Below are 18,935 nucleotides of genomic sequence, written 5' to 3'. Positions count from 1 at the left end.
GGTGTCCTCTGAGGTGTTGGAGAGTTCAGCATCAGTAGCTCCGGACAAACCGGTGACCCTCTAGGGCTTGTAAGGTAAGAAACAAGTGGACCTAGACAACTGAGGACCCTTCTAGAGGCAATTGGAAGGGAATGACACCTACGTGGTACTTGCTGTCTGCGGGATGAAATACCAGTAGAGACTCTGGCAACCCCCAATCGAGGGGTGGAAGCTGGAGGACGGTTCCAGGACCCAGGAGGGAGAAAAAGCGGGAGCGAAGTAGTTTTGTAGCCAAATGAGCACCATGACAGTGCGCACCGTGCGCGCCGGTGTGTCTGGTTGTGTGTGTGTGTGTGTGTGTGTGTGTGTGTGTTCGCGCGAGCGCGAATGTATGTGCACGCGCGCTGGGCGTGTGTATCATCTCATCCGTCTGTAGGTGCTGGACTCGGTGCAAGACGCGGGCGAGAAGGAAAAGAAGGCGCGAGGTGAACTGAGTTTGATCCTGAGGCGCCTACAAGTGGGTCCCCGGCGGGCGGCGGGCGGGGCGGCTGGGCGGGAGGCCGGCGGGAGCTCACACGCTCGGCAGCCGGCCGGCCTCTCACCACGCCTCCCGCTTTGTGAGCGCGCCCAGGGGGGGTGCTGGCTGTGTGCCCACGGCGCGCCTCCCGCCTCTATATAAACACACGCATCGCCTTGCCTTGGATCAAATCAGATTGAGAGACGCTTTTCAAACCACCAGCCCTGAAGTCCTGCCTTCTGCTTTCCCCTCTTTTATCCCCTTTTGCCCGTTCTTTCTTTCTTTTTTTCCCCCTCCTCTCTTTTCTTTCCCCCAACAGCAACTCCAGAGCCGAGAGACTGCGTCCCGGGACAGACTGCCTTTTCTTAATTGATAGATAGCCGGGCTCGGGTTTTCCACCTCCTCCCCCAACCCCACCCCGCCTCACCCCTCCCTCCCGCCGCCGCCCCAGCGCCCGCCCGGGGCTCTGTCGCCGGCTTCGTCCCTTCCCGGCTGCGGCCCCGCCGACTCCGCACTCGGGCTCAGGCCAACGCGCCCGCCTCGCCCTCCTCCGGGTGCCGCGGCCGCTCCAGCCTCTACACTCGCCTCATCCGGGGAGCCTTTTCCCAAGCCCCCAAAGTTTCTGGGTTCGTTGGAATTTTTGGATCCCGATTCCCCCCCCCCCTTTTTATGCACCTAGGAATTTCGGAGGAATAGTTTTGATAAATTGATCGCAATTTCCGCTAACTCTCGGTTCTCCTTATTTTTTTGCCCACCTCGCTTTGAGCTTGGAAGGGGCTTCCGAGAGGCTCCTGGTGGATAAAGTTTTCCAAAGTTTTTCTAGTGTGATGGTTGAGGGGAGGGCAAGCTCGCTAGCTTGACTGAGCTCCACCTCACCTCCCCAGAGCAGCCCTAAGCCCGCGTAAAGGGACAAACAAACAAACAAACAAAGTTACACCTAGAGTCGCCTCGTGTCTTCTCTCTTCTTCCAGGAAATCTTTTTCCTCCCTCTCTTCGGCCACCTCGCAGACTCCAGACCCCTTCTCTTGGCCCCATCTCCTGGGTTTCGCCTAGGGGTGCCAGGACCCCCGGCTGCAGCCTCCCCTCCCCCGTCACTCTGGTCCGGCCCTCCCCTCCCCCTTCGCGGCCCGCACAGCCAATCCCCCGAGCGGCCGCCAACATGCTCTTTGAGGGCTTGGAGCTGGTGTCGGCGCTGGCCACCCTCGCCGCGTGCCTGGTGTCCGTGACGCTGCTGTTGGCGGTGTCGCAGCAGCTGTGGCAGCTACGCTGGGCTGCTACCCGCGACAAGAGCTGCAAGCTGCCCATCCCCAAGGGCTCTATGGGATTCCCGCTCATCGGAGAGACCGGACACTGGTTGCTACAGGTAAGCGCACTCTCGCTCAGCTGCTCCTAGAGTCCGCTTGCCACGGGTGCCCGGCCAGGGGGCGCCGGTAGCTCGGACACTCGGACGAACTGGTCCCCGCCCCGCCCCTTCTCTGCCTCAATCGGCGCCGCCTGGGTTTCCCCAGCTCGCCTGCAGCTCGGCTCGGAGTCCTCGGGCTCCCCGCGAGCTAGTTCAGAGGGCTGGTGACGGTGGAGGGATGGGTGAGCAGAGAGGGCTCCCAAATGTGATGCGCCTGGGTTTCCGACACCCAAGCAGGGATGCGCGGAAAGGTCTGCGGAACAAGTCTGGAGGGGCGTCGCTTAGCTTTCACCTCTGTCTCTGAGCCCTAGTCTGGGTTAGCGTCCTGGGTAGCTACCTAGACGCTGAGAGGTAAAAGAGGAGAGGGCCGGTGGCAGCTTGGAATGGTAAGACCTGGACAGCATTCTGCAGTGTATCCGGCTCAGGTACAATTGGGCTGGTACAAGGTGCTACTCACAACGTACGTGTGTGTGTGTGTGTGTGTGTGTGTGTGTGTGTATGCGCGCACGCGCACGTCTGTGTCTGTGTGTTGTGGTGGGAGAGGAAACAGGGTAACCTAAGGAAAGTTCGAGGCAAGAGAGCTGAGAGCTCTCAGCTTTCGGGGAAAAGGGTCTGTTTGCTTATTGGGTGGGGACAGTTTAGCAGAGGGAAACTGGGAGAGGTATGTTAGAAATTCAGAGTGTGCGTATGCAACTGGACGCCTCAAAACTCCACTCTGATGACAATTGGGGCCAGGCTCGTTGAGGACCAGACCCAGGTAAGTAGCAGGCAGATTAACCTGGAGTTAACCTCATCCAGTGCTAGACAATCGCTTTTGCAATTTGATATACCCCAGGATATTTTTTCTTTGGAGAAGGGGGTGCACCTCTGGGGGTAACAGTGGGAGGTGAGTTTGTCGGGCGGTGATCCCAGACGTTAGAGGCAGCCGGAATATCCCTAAACAGACAACCCCAACTCCTCAAAATGAAAGATGAGCGCACACGCGCGGACCTATGGGTTTAGACGTGCGAAAGCTTGGCTTGAAATTAATAGACGCGTGCAGTCAGTGCTCGTGAGCGCGCGCGCGCGCGCGCGCGCACACACACACACACACACACACACACCACTGTGCCCAGTCGGGAGCCGAGTGACAAGAGAGGGGCCAGTATGGAGGGGCTTGAGAGATATTCCTTTCCCGGGATCTCTCCATGCATCACAGTCGGACCTTCTCTTTGGGGGTGGGGTGCTTGTCCAATCGTGTGGGGTTCACTTCAACCAATAGGACAATCCTTAGAGACAAACATCTCTTTTGCCTCTTTATTGTCTCCACGTTTAAAGGGTTAATTGTGGCGGTGGTCCGGGCTTTAGCCGGGAATTTATAAAATAAAATAACTCAAGTGGGCAAGGACTCCGGCCTATTTAAGGCAAAGCCTCGGCATCATCGTTCCCATCCTGTTTCCTGATCTGCCCCTCCCCCATGTCCCTTGCCCTTTTTCTCAATCCCACAAGGGCCCCTACGGGTGTGGTACAGCCAGCACAGAAGCATCCTTCGCGAGGGCATCGGCGCCCCTGGGGGTCAGATTCCCCGGGAGGAGGGACCCGGGTTGCTTAAGGGGTTAAAGTGAACCCTCCGAATCCGGTGGGTTTTTTCTGAGTAATTTATCAGATTTTACGGGGGACCTCCAAGGGCTCTCGGTTTCCACTAAGCACCATCTAAACAGAGCCCAGGGCTAAAAATACATTTTTGTATAAATTGGACTCGCGGCCCGAATGGCCGCCCCAATGAAAGTCCTCTTTGTGAAGGCCGTGGAAACTGCGGACAAATAACTCTTTATTAAAGCCACAAAAAACGCACTTTAATTATAGTTAGGCAGATCAGAGGCGGGGGTGGGGGGGCGGCGAGGCGGCGGCGACCTCGGAAAATTCACAACCCAACTTTTGTGTCGAAAGAAAAGAAAAACAGAGGCAAAGACGGGAGAGCAGAGACGGAGTGAGACCGGCCGAGGGAGACTGCGCGGCAGACGAGGACGCGAACCCCGCTCTGCGCCCCCCTCTGCCGCACCCCACCTCCGCCCGACTGCTCTTAAAGGAGCCGGCGCCGTCTAAAACGGCGTCTGGATGGGGGCGTCCCCGACTCCGCTCCTCCAGGTGGCGCGGGGGATCCCGCCTCGCCTCCCTGTCGCGCGCCGGGCCCAGGAGCATGTGGAAAAGCCATTAGGAATCTGGGTTCTGTAGCCACTTTTCGCATCTGGGGCGTGTTCACTTCTAGCTGGAGTTCAGTTTCCCTGGGAGAAAGGAAAGTGAGAAGGGGGCGGTCAGCCTAGAAAAGGGGAGCTTTCTATCTCTCGGTGGAGGGAGCCGAAGTGTTCCTGGGAGACCACGACCCAAAGGCGGGAGCCACGGCCACAGTTCTGTCCTGAAGGCCGGCGGGAGAGGCTGGACAGGTGGCTCTCCACCCCTTGGCACTCGGTGCACCCTGGCGGGAGAAGGGTTAAGGCGGGCTGGGTGGCGAATGCGTTGAAGGTTTCCGGCACCACGGGACACTAGCTGCGGAGCGCCAGCCTGGCCCGGGCCCCGAGATCCGGTTACCTGCGCGGGTCACCGCGTCCCATCCCACCGCCTCTCAGAAGCACCTTCCTGGGGCTTCCGTTCCGAACTTCAGGGCGGTGACGAAAGTCCGTCCCAGTTATTCCCAGGACAAATGCTCCAGGAGAGTCGTGGCTCTGGGCCCAAGACTCCACCCTGCGGAGCCCACGGAGGGCCACACCGGAGCAGAGAGGAAACTCCAACCCCCATCTCTGGGGACAGCCTCCGGGCACGCACAACTCGCCGCTATAAATAATCTTTGGCCTGCGGCCACCCCGCGGGGTCTCGCCAGCCCGTGGCCTGGAGCCTGGAAATATTTATTCCGAGAGGCTTCGCCGCGCAGGGGTGGGGGATCAGGCTCCAGCTTCGGGTCCAGCCGTCGGGGATAGCCCCCTCCCCACCCAAAGCCATTACTAAAAGCAGCCTTCCGTGGGTGCCCCTAGATCTTCGTCCTCCCGCATTATTTATTACCCTCCAGGCCCCACTTCCCAGTCCTAATGCACGCCGTGAAAAATAAAACCCGTAAGTGTGTGTGTGTGTGTGTGTGTGTGTGTGTGTGTGTGTGTGCGCGTGTGTTAGATGTTGGGGCATGACAGGAACCGGATGGCGGTGCCTCGGGTGGGGCTGGATGCAAGGTCCTCTGTGAGCCCTGAGAGGCTTCTGTGTATTCCCGCAGGGTTCTGGCTTCCAGTCTTCGCGCCGGGAGAAGTACGGCAATGTTTTCAAGACACACTTGCTGGGGCGGCCGCTAATTCGTGTGACTGGCGCAGAGAACGTGCGCAAGATTCTCCTGGGAGAACACCAGCTTGTGAGCACCGAATGGCCGCGGAGCGCACGCGTGCTGCTGGGCCCCAACACGGTGGCTAATTCCATTGGCGACATCCACCGCAACAAGCGCAAGGTAAGAGCTCAGATCCTTGCCCTAGGACTATGTTCCACCGGCAAGGAGCGCAGAAATCTGAGCTCCTCTGCCTAGACGTTTCCTGCTCGAATCAGAACTAGGCTCGGGCCTCCTTTTGATGCACCCTTTACTGGCCCACTGCGCGGTGGGCACCACTGGGGTTAATGGGCCTGCCTGAATATGGTCTGGACTAAGCTTGTATGTGTGGGGTCTGCAATGATAGATGCGGTTACTCAATGCACCAATCTACTGGAAAAGGAAGAGGGCGGGGCGGGCGGGTCCACCCCCCCCACACACACACACTCCTCAACCCCCATTTCTCAAAGTTTCCCCCAGGAAAGCACCCAAAACCGATCATGCTAAAACCAAACCTGGCCTAGCAGCCACAGGTTGCCTGCAAGGCGTCTCTGTCGTGTGTTGCGGGGCTGGAGGTAGTCTGTGGGCAGCGATCTCCTGGCCTAGCCTGGGGAATCAGTTGGTGGGTTTGGGGCCCCTGCCCTGGTAGGTACGCAGACCGGTGGTGGGGAGGACAAGGGGTGGGAGCGCAGTTTAGGTGCGCTAAGGTTCAAAGCGCATCCAGCTTCCAGAAAGAGGAAGAGAAAGTGGGTGTTTATCCAGTGGATTTCCCGAGCTAGAGCAGAGACGCGCAGCAGGCGAGCAGCGCGCAAGCAGCACGCCTCCCCGCCCCCTCCAGCTGCGCAGCCGCCACCGCTGGGCTGGGAGCGCGGGCGGCACGTGCTGTTTGAACTGCAGTAACCCGAAGGCTGAGCCTGCCGGCTGGCGGGCGGGGCGCCGGCCTTGGGCTGGAAGCCGCCAGAAGGGAGGCTGCAAGGCTCCTTCACTCTGTTTTTTCCATTGGGTCAGAGGATTCGTTCAGGTTTGGAACCTAAAAAGAAAAAAAAAAGAAGGCCTCTTGCGTCGGGGAGGAGCTGTGGAACGAGGGGTGGGGGAGAGGCGAACCGCGGGGATCATGACCCTTTCCAGCAGCCCCACTGTTAGGTGGTCTGGGTAGTAGTGGGACAATCATGGATGCAGCCTCTGGGTTTTGATGTTGTCTGAACCGTCCTGTAAGGGTCGTTCTCCTTGGCAGGCACAAGAGAGGAAAAAAAAAATTAAAGGAAGATGTGCAGGTTTCTCAAGAATTCTACAGAAGGGCTTCTGAAGGCCTGACTGGATGCTGGAAGCAGTTAACCACAACTCGCAAATGGGGGAGGGGCTGAGGCAGGGTTTCCCCCTTTAGACTCCATCACAGCTTCTTTGCACGCTCCTTTATGAAGAGCTAAGAAAAAGAGAGCCGAGACCCTTGGGAGCCCAGCTCCAAGCGTCCTTACTTCCCTCCAGAGGCTCCATGCAGAGGCATCTCAGATTTAGAATGAGATTTGAACTCCCAAAGTCATCACAGCCTGCACCACTACCAGAACCTGCCTGCTGGGAGTGCAGGAAGCTGGGGTTGGGGCGAGTTGCTAAGAGGAAGAGGAAGGAAGAGAGCTTGACTAGGACCCAAGTGTGAGGCCCAGGGGCGCACACAGGCCTCTGAGTTTGGCTGGTACCGGGGAAGCTTACACTCACACCCTCTTCCAGGGTTACCCTCTGGCTTCCAGGAGCCAAGTGGGAAAGGCCAAGGTTTGAGTCCACATTGTCCACCTGCAGGCACGGGGAAAGGTCAGACGAGCAGTGCCCGGGGAGGCATAGGACAGGAAAAAAGAATTCTGATGAGGTGGGAAGCAGGGCATGCACTGGGACTCTGAAGTCCCCCTTTCCTGGGCTCCGAGCCTTCTGGCTCTTAGGGATAGAGCAGGTCAGAGGCTAGTACATATTGACCCAGGCTCCAGAAACAAAATCCAGAAGGAGTTTCTGTTAAGTGTGCTTGCTTTGTAGTGGCCATGTGGGTAGGATCCTTCTCGCATCACCCTAAAGTGTGATCCATAATCCCATTTACAGAACTTCACTGGTACTAAGAAGCAGAAAGTAGAACGTGATAGGAAGGACAAGATTTGAATACTCAGGGGCCATGTTCCTGAACGCCCAAATTGCCCTGAAGAGATAGGTCAGTTTTGAGAATGCAAAAGCCTGGAGGGCACCTTATGGCCATGATGAGGGTAATGCAGCTCCCGTTACAGTGAGGGCCATGCCCCAGCCTCATTAGGAGTGGGGCCCAGGTGGCTGGCTGGCTGAGAACTAGAAGAGTCACTGTTTCCATTAAGGTGGGTGACTACTGCTTCTCGCGGAGGTCTAACCAGATGTGTGGGAGAGGTCTCCTCACAGGCTGCATGCACTCCACATGTTGGCCCTGGCTGCCCTGGTGGTCTAGGACTAGCAGGGGTGGGACTGCCTGGAGGGCTCCAGAGTCACCCCTCATCTGATTGCATCACCTGTGGAACCCAGGCCTCACACCCCCTCCCTGCCTCTTCCTTTGGAACCTTCCAACCTGGGGCAGAGGGTCCTAGCTGACAGATTGTACAGAGTGGCTGGCCTACTGCCCAGAAAGGGTGGATGGAGTCTGGTTGAGGAGGTAAGGACAAGAAGCTGTAAGAGACGAAAAAGAAGGCAGCACATCTGGAAGCCTCAGCTCTCCAGCCCCATTTTTCTCTGTGCTTTTGTAGATGGGGCTGGGTCTGGACACTTAGACTTCAGTGTACCAAACAGGGGACCCAAGACTCCCTAGAGTCAGAAAGATGCAAGAGTAGGTTCCCTGCCCCCTAGATGGGCAGAGCCCAGAGTGGTCCCTGGTAGTAGAATCATGGGGGAGGCCAGCCACACCTCATTAGGCTCTGGATGCCTCTGTCTCATTACACAGGCTGTAGCCATAGACATGCCCACATGGATCCAGACTTGGCCCAGGGTAGAAGCTGATTCAGGGGTCCATGGATAGGTAGGTAGCATAGCCAGACAAAGGGGACAAAAACCTTTGTCCTGCTAGATGAAGTCCTTCATCCAGAAATTAAGGTATCCCCAGCAAGTGGGCCCAGGGGCTGTGGAGGAGGCTGGTAGTAGGAGTGGATCTCTTTGAAGGTCAGTGGGGGAGGAAGCCCAGGCCAGCTGCCAGAGTGTCTGGGTGCGGATGCCTCCCTCTGCTTGCCCTTGCTGCAAGGAAGCAGGCTGGGTGAGTGTGGGGGCTTCTGCTTCCTGTGTTCCTTCCTTTCTGTGTCTGTCTCCACTGATGGCCCCCTCACCCTGCTAGCAACTGTGGCCTTGGTGGGGAGAGGGGAGGCTCAGCTGGAGTCTTTTCTGGCCCTGAGCCCTGATGACAGTTCTTGTAGTCATCTTGGCCTCCCCAAGCCCAAAAGATTGATGTGAGGCAGAGGCTGGAGGATCCTACCATAGGGTGTAGAAGTTACTCTATCTACTCTATGACCTTGAGAAGTCCTTCGCTAGTGGCTCTCAGCTTCCTGAGAGGATTTGGGGGGGGGGCTGGAAGATGGTAAGCAACCGGGCGGCCAGTTGATCTCTACTCTGCCAGTACATTGGTTGGGAGTCTGTGGAAGAGTTTAAGTAGGAGGGTACACACATGGTGACAGAGACGTGTGCAGGTAGGGAAGGGGGATGCTTGGCCAACCCTGTATGACCAGAAGGGATGAGTGAGGACCCCCTGGGTGAAGGGGAAGCCAGGTGGCTTTGCTGGCGGCAGCACCCTCTTCGGACCCCCTCCTTACCCGAGTATAAAGTACACACCTTGGCGTCACCCCTATACAGACTGCTGCCCGCCTTCTGTTATTCTTTCCACTCCACAGGCCGAGGCTCCGGTGGCTTGGCTGGGTGGCCTGCCTGGCCCCCACCCCTCCTGGGCAGCAGCTTCCATTCCTCCTCAGCTGAGTCACTGGCTGGGCAGTGGGCTCCCTCTACGGCCCTGCCCACCGCTGTGGCTGCCCATCAATTTGCCCATCCACCCTCAACTGCTGGCTGATCAGGAGGGTACTACTCCTGTGAGGCTGTGGGATTTTACAAGGTGACCTCTCATCCCAGAGACATCCCATTAGAGGCGAGAGGAAGTTTGGCTGAGAAAGAAGACTTCTGTAAGATTAGAGGGGATTTAGGCTTTGACGAGCTCAGGTGAACATTCTAGGCTCTATGCAATCTGGGTCCATCCACAGGGAGATAAGCAGATACTGGGGGTAATTATGCTATTGAGGAGACAGAAAGGACCAGGAAATGTTCTGCAAGGACATTTACAACAGCGACCATCCTCCTCCAGACTTTCTTGTGATTCTATGGGTGTCCTGAGGTGGATGTTCTGGGTGTCCTTGCCCTCCCAGCAGCCAGCCCTTGCAAAGACCATACCTGTTGCTTGATCTGCCGACCTCTTTTGGGGCCTGGATGGTTCCCATGGACCTCTGTGAGGCATTCTTGGCTTCACTCTGGGAGTTCCCCAGGGAAGACCCCATGAAAGACAAAACAACCTGGCCACTGTGTTTTCTGTGGTCAGGGCCAGTGCTTCCGGGCCAGAACTGTCTTCATAGGGAGCTGTTGCACTCCCTGTGCCCCAGGCCTGACCCCCCAGTGGCCAGTGGCCTCAGATCCAACAAGCTGATGGGGCCCAGGCCTCTCCCTGCCCTGGCAGGCACCTCTGCCTGTCCTCAGTGGTGGCTGGTGGTTTCTGGGCTGCCTGGCTTTGGGAAGTGCCCGCCTTGTTAGCCCTGGGCACAGACCCAGAGATGTGGACTTGGCATCCTCCCAGAGCCTGGGAGGCCCCTGTGTGGCTAGAGCAGCTGAACCAGAGGCAGGGCCACGGACTCGGTGACTCTGAGCAAAGGCTCCTGCTAGAGTGCCTGCTACCAGCCTTTGCTTGGTTCTCATGCCTGTGCTTTTCCCTCCCTTCACACGGGAGCAGGAGGAGAGCCTCCAAGGAGAAATGGGGAACATCTGGGGGGAAATGGACTCTTGGTAAAACCTATGGGGAAACTAGACCCAGAGGAGCAGCAAGCCGGGAGACAAGAGCCTGGACGTTCACTCCTCTCCTCAGAGCTCCGGGAAGAGTGGCCATAGCTCCTGGCCTTTCTCAGGACCCCTTCCCTCTTGGGGACAAGTTTGGACCCCTGCTCTAGAGTTCTTAGCTCCAGGCCATCCACGTCTCTCTGAGTTGTCCCTGCCCTCCTGGACCCCTCAGGCCAGAGGAGAGATTCAGTTAGCCGTCGCTAGATGGCGCAGGGATTGTAACCTAAGGGGCACAAGGGGCTTGTTCATGATCCCAGTGGGCCCTCTCAGAATGCTTTTCTATCAGCCATTGGGGTAGCCTGTGCGGGTCTCCCAGGGCCTTGGTGTGGTGGGTGTGAGTGTGGGGTGCCAGGCTGTCTCCACAGGGCTGGAGTGTCATGGCACTGTCCTGCTGGGCAGGGGTTCTTCTTGGGAAAGTAGAAATAGGTGCTAAGATGCTGTGTGTCTTGAAAATATCCCAGATGTCTCTTGGGTAGGTCTCTCACCATCTTATGGATGAGGAAACCAAAGGCTTGGAGTTAGCATCATGACCACAGGCACACTTTGAGCTGGTTGACAAATCCCTTATTGTAAGTTAGGCCTCTGGTCACCACTCCGTTTGACCTTCCTTGTCATTTTCTTGCGGTTTCCTGATGGCTTGCTTCACTTTGTCTGGTTCTGGTGACAGTGGCCTCTGCACTGTCTCTCCAGTATAAGCCATCTTTGTGTCCAGATCTCCACTGGGCCATTTCGTACTCTATTCCATTTCCAGTTTGCTGGTTCTCGGCCAGTGTGGCTTCGCTATCCCCTCCTACCCCACAGCCAGCGTCCGTGTTCTCTTACAGTGAGTTATCCCCCAGCCTCCACACTGTTTCCCGGTGAACCCCCAGAGCTCTGTTCCCTGTGGAGTCCTCTGTTGATCAGTAGTCACTGATTGGACTCCCCTTCAAGTCCCCTTGGCTGAAGGCTGAACCTGCTTCTAAGAACACCAGCACAGGGGCTCAGGAAACCAATACAGTCTTCCTCTATAACCCTCTGACCAGAAGTAGCGGCTGAAGACCCCTGCCGGGAAATTCCCCAGAACCCCCCAAACCGGGCAAGGTGTGAGTGAACTAGAAGACCTTTGTCACCCTTGTTCCTCTAGGCTGTCCCTTGGCGGTGGAACTGGCCTGGGCAGTGTGGCCCTCTGCCCCTCACTGGCCTCCCTCCCCTCCCTCTGCCCACTGGGAATTGGGGAATGAAAGTGCTATTGTGCAGAGTAGCTGGGCCACTGAAGGGCCAGCACTGTTATTTCTGCAAACCAGCCCTCCCATTAGCCATGCAGGGCACAAGCCAGGAAAATGTTACCTTTTCCTCCATGAGCTGACTGCAGGGGAAATTCTCACATTTACAGTTTGTGCGGTGGTGGTTGTGTTTGGGGGGCAGACGGGAGGGCAGTGTGCTTGTGTGGTTTCGCACGAACGGGCGGGTGGGCTTCCTCTCCTTCAGTGTCCCTCTTTTCCAAGCTCTAGGGGTACTTCTGCTCTGGACTTGTGTCTAGCGATAGAAGTAGACCCACAGGCTGTGAGTAAATAAACAGACTCCCTCCCTCTCTTGGCTAGAGGGTAGCAATGTGAAAGCATGCTGATGTTGGGGTGGAGAGGAGGCACTTCCCAGTCAATCCAGAGGATGGGTGCAAGGCCAGGAGATGAGAGCAGGGACCCTGGATGGCCCTAGAAGACGCTAGAATTAAAGGGTCTTCTGCCTTTGCAACCTCCTGGGATAGAATGCTATCGCCTCTAGGCCTAGCCACACAGTAGATGTTTGGATGATACAGTCTGGGTCCCCAGAGAATCCTAGCAATAGTTTCTCTATCCTGCCTGCCGATGGAGCAGAGGAGAGCCATATACTTATTTCCCAAGTGTGCTATGATCAGACACTTGCGTCCCTCCTCTCCTCACACTTCTGCCCGAGGTCCAGGGACTCTGATAGTCCCTCAACAGAGGTGCAGAGTCCTTTGTATGGCCCCATCCCAGCCCCTGTGGTTCCCCAAGGCTTGGAGAGCCTCCCACTCTCTCACAGACACAGGCAGTAAGGTGATGGCTCAGTGTAGGGGACTGCATAAGGGAGCTGGGTTGGAGCCACCCCCAGGGCGCTTAGTAGGGGGGATGTGGACAGCCAGTGTTTCCCCTGACCGCAAGTTCCTTACCACCTGCCTCCTCCTTCAGGTCTTCTCCAAGATCTTCAGCCATGAGGCACTAGAGAGCTACCTGCCCAAGATCCAGCTGGTGATCCAGGACACACTCCGGGCCTGGAGCAGCCAGCCGGAGGCCATCAATGTATATCAAGAGGCCCAGCGACTTACCTTCCGAATGGCTGTGCGTGTGCTCCTGGGCTTCAGCATCCCCGAGGAGGACCTGGGTCACCTCTTTGAGGTGTACCAGCAGTTTGTGGACAATGTCTTCTCTCTTCCTGTGGACCTTCCCTTCAGTGGCTACCGAAGGGTGAGTACCCACCACCTGGGAAGGGAGGGCACAAGACTGCCTTTACAAGGGGAATGCACTGCCAGACGGGCTGAGGGGGAGCACAGGGCATGGGAACAGACAGATGAGAGCTGGGGAAAGCAATGGGACGGGCCTGGAGCCTTTCCTATATTCCAGAGGCTTAGAAACACCCCTGCCTTCAAGAGGAGCTGATGGTCCACTCTCCCCTAGGGCATCCAAGCTCGGCAGATCCTTCAGAAGGGCCTCGAGAAGGCTATCCGTGAGAAGCTGCAGTGTACCCAAGGCAAGGACTACTCAGATGCCCTGGACATTCTCATTGAGAGCAGCAAGGAACATGGCAAGGAGATGACCATGCAGGAGCTAAAGGTGGGCATTCCATGTGCGCCGTGGAACTCCCTTCTCCCTTTCTGAGCAGTGGTGGCAGTAGCTGCCTCAGGCCCCGTGGTGCTGAGGCAGAAGCAGAGTGGCATCTGTGCCCTTGCTCTGAAGGATGCCTGGGGCTGTTCTGGGCTTGGGATTATGTGTACCATGTCCTGGGGTGGCCAGGCCCCATGAGCTCCATCCTACCCATATCCATCTCTATCGTTCTTAAGATGTTTTTGAGCAGTGACACTTAGGCCTACAAAGCAGCTGTCAGAGGCCTGTGGCACCTCCCATTGAGCCTATTCCTGGGTTATTCTCTCAGTTCATTACATGGTCCTGAGGAAACGTGTGCCCAGAGCCATGCAAACTGGAGGCCAGCTGCAGACTCAGAGAGCTTTGACTGTAATATGGGCTCGCTCCTCTTACAGCTTCTCCAGCCATGCTCTACCCCACTGCCTGGACACAGCTGGGCCTCAGTCCCTTGGCCCTGCAGTAGGCCCTGTCTGGGGAGCTCTTACATGTGAAAGAGCTTGTCGCCCCCACCATTCTGCACCCTATTCCCTGCTATCTACAGACTTCCCCAGGAAGCTGGGGAGATGCCTCATTAGCAAGTACCCAGGCATTGGGAGGAGGGGAGCTCTGGGTTTAACTGAAGTCCCATCTTAGGTCCTTCTGGCTTCTGCATTATGCTGCTTCTATTTTATGCACGCCTGCCCATCTGACCACCTGAAAGGCATCCCTTTTGTGGTAATGGAGGAAGAAGCTGGGGCATGGATACCTAGTTACCTATCACACACACACACACACACACACACACACACACACACACACACACACTGCAGAGCCTCTGCAACATGACCTTTCTCTCCCACGAGCTTATTGGTTGAGCAGGTCAGCCGGTGCTGGCTCCATTTTAAGCTCTGGAGCCAGCAGGCCTGTACTTCTGCCCTGAGTCATAGCAGTGTGTTTCCACTAAGCTGGGGGTCAGGCTATGACCTCCATGAGCCTTTTGAGAGTGAAGCTCAGAGCAAAAGTGTTGGCGGCTGCCAGGAGGTAGGTCCTGGTGAAGATAGGCTCTGGGGAAAGGTAGCTTCGGAGGTCCACCCTATGTGGCTGCCGCAAGTAGCCCAGAATGCCTGTCTCTCTGCTGCTGCAGGATGGTACCTTGGAGCTGATCTTTGCAGCCTATGCCACCACAGCCAGTGCCAGCACATCCTTGATCATGCAGCTGCTGAAACACCCCGCCGTGCTGGAGAAGCTGAGGGAGGAACTTCGGGCTCAGGGCCTGCTGCATGGTGGTGGCTGTCCCTGTGAGGGCACCTTGCGCCTGGACACACTTAGCGGCCTACACTACCTGGACTGCGTTATCAAGGAGGTCATGAGGCTGTTCACGCCCATCTCCGGTGGCTACCGTACTGTGCTGCAGACCTTCGAACTGGATGTGAGGCTGGGCTCCTGTGCTGGTGATAGTGGGTGGCTAGAGCTTTGACTAAACACTGGGGGAAGATGGCCATCTTGGGGTCTTCAGTATGGTAGTGGGGGGGGGGGCAGAAAACAGTGCCGATTCTAGTAGCTTTCAGTAGAGGTGAATGAAGCCAACCTGTGTGTCACACTGGATGGGATGCTGCTTGTGGCCCATATGGAGACTTGAACTTCCGTGCTGGGGGAGTGTCTTTGGTCAGGGACAGTCCTTGAACATCTGAGGATGAGGACAGGTCAGTGGGCCTCTGCTGGCTCTCACCACCCTACTCCCTGCTGCATCTCCCTCCAGGGTTTCCAGATCCCTAAAGGCTGGAGTGTCATGTATAGCATCCGAGACACCCACGACACAGCACCCGTCTTCAAGGATGTGAACGTGTTTGACCCTGACCGCTTCAGCCAGGCACGAAGCGAAGACAAGGATGGCCGCTTCCATTACCTCCCGTTTGGCGGTGGTGTGCGGACCTGCCTGGGCAAGCACCTGGCCAAGCTGTTCCTGAAGGTGCTTGCCGTGGAGCTGGCCAGCACCAGCCGCTTCGAGCTGGCCACCCGGACCTTCCCTGGCATCACTCTAGTCCCTGTCCTGCACCCTGTGGATGGCCTCAGTGTCAAGTTCTTTGGTCTGGACTCCAATCAGAATGAGATTCTGCCTGAGACAGAGGCCATGCTGAGTGCGACAGTGTAGCCTCACTCTGGTCTCAGCCCAGCCCAGCCGAGGGGTGGGGGACAGAGACAGAGACCTGTGGGGTGGGGAGGGGCTGGATGGGAGGCCAGCAGCCCCCCCCATGCTGTCCTTCTCTGGCCTCTTCTCGGCTTCCCCTTCCCAAACACACAAGGGCCCTGCCCCCTCCAGACTCCCTGTTCTCATGGATCGCCACTGCCCCCTAGCTTCTCCTGGGCCAGGGCCAGGGCCAGGACGGGGCCCTGTGTGCCAGTGACAGTGTTAGCTCCAGTCGCTGAGCTGGGGAATGTGCTTATTACCTTCTGAATGATCCCTCCCCTTACCCCTTTGTCTTTTTGTTCGTGGTCTGATGGTGGTGAAGGCAGGAGGGAAGAAAAGAGGGGGCCCGTGGAGCATTCTCTGGCACCCTGTACCCCCCACACACACACCTCCTGTCACTGCTCAGTGTCCAGAAGAGCATCTTGGGGATTCTCACCTAAGCCAACTTGGGCAGGGCAGGAACTGCCACCCGCCTTGATGGGAGGGTGCTCTGTGCCAGCCTAACCAGTTTGGACATTGGAAATTACCTATTGCTGCTATTTGTTCTCTATCTGACCTTGGGGTACAGGAGCCTATAGGCTCAATCCCCAGCATCTTCCTTGGTGGCCCTGGGAGGCACAATGTCACTCCTCCCCCATGGGATCTGCTGAGCCAGGTGGCTTTTGGCTATAGCTGGACTCTCAGCCCACCCCTGCCCCTTAGCCCATATTTATTCACTGACCTTGGCTACCCTGAGCTCTGGAGCACACACCTGCCAGCCTCTGTCCTAGCTATCCTTTTCAGGGCTTATATGAAGCAAGAAGACAGGTTTTTGATCTAACCCAGCTCCCTGGAGAGGGTTAACAGCTCTCTTTGGCTCCAGGCAAATGTTCAGTGTCACCTCAGCATCACCTCCAGGTGGATCACCTCCGCCGTCTGTCTGTCAAAGCCCTGGGCTTGTGGTAGGCATAGGGCCTACCACTCTCTGTGTGCTCCCTGCCTGCCCCTGCTCCAGCCACTCCCCTAGTGAGGGGGATGTGTAAGGATACGGGTTCTTCTGAAGGGACTTCTTGTCTTCCCTTCCTTAACCCTGACTCTTTGCCCCTTTGCTCTTGGGAGAGTTCCCTATCCTGCACCCACCCCCATTCCCAGCCCCAGCCACCACCTAAGCCCAGCTCAGGGTTGAAGCAGAGATGAAAGCAGAGAGGCTAGGTAGAGAGAGCTCTCCCTCTGAGAAGCCTCAGGCCCTCCCTGTCGGGTCCTGAGACACTGGGGGGAGGGGAGGGGGGAGGCTGCAGCCAGAAAGCTGTGGAGGAGGAGAGGAGGAGGATGGAGAAAGGACAGATAGAAGTAAGGTTAGAAGAGATTCAGGTGCCCAAGGGCCAGTCGGGGTGGCTGGCTGGAAGGGGCAGGGCTCCTGCCTCTGGCATTTTGAGGCCTGGCCACTAGGGACACGCTTCCTGGGAAGGGTGTGGGGCTCTGGGGAGTCTGTAGGCAATTTTGTCTGTTTTCCTGTTTGCTTTTGTTTCCCATCCACCGCTTTTTGATGTTAGGGAGGCAATGGGCCCTCTTCACAAAAACACAGAATGGCAGCCCACACCAACCCGACCCTAGATGGTCACTGTCTTGGAAGTTCAGCCATCTCACTAGCCACACAGGAAGATGTCCTATATGAGCTGTGCTTCCCAAACATTTCGATGGTCTCCTGCATTTTCCTGACAGAACCGAAACAAACAAGAGCATTAGAACAGATGTTAGCGGCAAAATTAATGTGAAATTAAAAATAAGTGTATTCCTCGATTTCCTTTCCCAGTTCTGAAACAGACCGAGATGTGTAAAGACTCTTCAAGGCTTACAGAAGGAATAGGTGCATGCTGCTCTACAACCTTCAGAGTCTGGAAGGTTGAATCCCTGCATGCTAATTCTCCTTGCCTGCAACCATCTGTTTCAGACTGAAGATGTGGCATGTAGTAACTCTGGCCTTGGTGAGGGGCAGGGGGACTGGAGGGCCCCGACAGGCTTCAGGGGCCTGTCCTTGTGAGGGGCCAGCCCAGGAGTTGTGCAGAAGGAAAAGCTGAGGGGGATCCCTGTGAGCGTGGGAGGAAGAAAAGATGAATCTGCCTGGATGGGTCTCAAAGGTAAGAGGCAAAGGGGCCCAGGCGCCTGTGGGGACACATTTCTCACCTTAGTAGATGCCTCTGTTCTGTGTTGGTGTGTTTCATTGTGGTAGCATTAATGGGTGATGTATTCTCACATTCCTAACTATTGTAACTTGACATTAAAAAATTAAACCCCACAAAACTTCCTGCCACGGGCTTTTGCAGATTGAAGCACTTTCAAAATTAGGCGCTGGCATGTGCGTTCTGGGCAACCATTTTGATCCTGCCTGGATTTCTATTATTTTATACACAAAACTTTTTTTTCATAAATGTTATAATTTTGTGTCTGTCTTTATAAACTATTATAAGTACTATTTTTGTTATAATTCAAAATAGATATTTAGTATAAAGTTTTTGCTGTTAAATATTTGTTATTTAGTAAAATATGAATTGTTCTTTATTGTAAACATGGTTCAAAATATTAATATGTTTTTATCACAGTTGTTTTAATATTGAGAAAGCACTTGTGTGTTTCGTTTTGGTATGAGCTGGTGCTGTGTGTGTTTGGCTGTCGTGTGGTTTTGATGTGTATATAATATTCCATGATGCATATTACAACAATGAATGTCATTCATTTTGTGAAATACTCAATGTGGCTCTTTTATTGGCTTCCATAATAAACTGTGGGGACTCAACCCTTGTGTCTGTTGGCTGTCTGGTCTCTTCCCCTTCAGACTTATTAGAAGGCTCCTGGGGTTATCCATCAGCAATGCCCAAACCAAACTGTCAGGAAGTTCTAGAATGTGTTGTGGAATTCTGTCCCATATTCCCACACACAGAAAAGGCTGTGGCAAGGTCCAGGGCCTGATGGGTGACCTGACAGCTGGGAGACCACACCCCTACCAAGTGTGACTAGTGCACTGGTCTTTGCACTGGAACCAGTGGCCCAAGGGTTATCTGTCAGCTTGAGCAAAGATGGCTCAAATCCACAGCAGGTACAGGAGTGGGTCCCTGTTTTAACTTCAGCCTCTTGCCTGGGCAGATGATTTCCCAAATCTGTTTCATGGCTATCATGGGATCAAGTACATCCCACAATCACACATGCTTGGAAAATGCAATGAACAAAATTAATCAGGTTCCTGTACTGCAAGTCTTGAGCCCCAGGATGGTCACGGGGGTCAATATGAGACGGGGCTACAGTGGTCTGCAAGCCAGACTATCCCAGAGGCTTTCAAGAGTGGGGGTGTAGTGGAAAGGCACACCCCACAGGGCTGGGGCAAGTAGTGTTCTCAGGGGCTCTAAGGACCAGGGACGTGAATGTGGCGAGGGATGCTGGGGGCCAGGAAGCACCATTGGTCTCACACTTGGTCTTCTCCCCATATCCCGGGGGAGGCCACTGCGTCTCAGTGCGGTCACCTCAGGCTCACAGTCTGACAAAAGCCCTGCCCAGGCCCAGGCATACAGGGACGCAGGGCCTTATTTGTCTAGATCACAAAGACAGGCCACCGATAGTGACACTAGGGAAAGGCCCTGACC

At 55.8% G+C, this 18,935-nt stretch overlaps 1 protein-coding gene across 1 annotated transcript; it reads left to right on the top strand.

Moving 5' to 3' along the window:
- The first annotated feature begins 1,179 nt into the window (after positions 1–1,179).
- Positions 1,180–15,397, top strand: LOC127235697 (cytochrome P450 26B1). Its single transcript, XM_051203060.1, has 6 exons — positions 1,180–1,859; positions 5,140–5,364; positions 12,483–12,758; positions 12,969–13,124; positions 14,278–14,562; positions 14,893–15,397. Exons 1-6 carry the CDS (start codon positions 1,656–1,658, stop codon positions 15,283–15,285), a joined length of 1,539 nt encoding a protein of 512 aa, XP_051059017.1. The 5' UTR covers positions 1,180–1,655; the 3' UTR covers positions 15,286–15,397.
- The last annotated feature ends 3,538 nt before the right edge of the window (positions 15,398–18,935 follow it).

The sequence above is a fragment of the Phodopus roborovskii genome, unplaced genomic scaffold (genome assembly GCF_943737965.1).
Source record: "Phodopus roborovskii unplaced genomic scaffold, PHOROB, whole genome shotgun sequence".
In the NCBI taxonomy this organism is placed as follows: Eukaryota; Metazoa; Chordata; class Mammalia; order Rodentia; family Cricetidae; genus Phodopus; species Phodopus roborovskii.
This window is presented reverse-complemented; position numbering and strand designations above follow the sequence as displayed.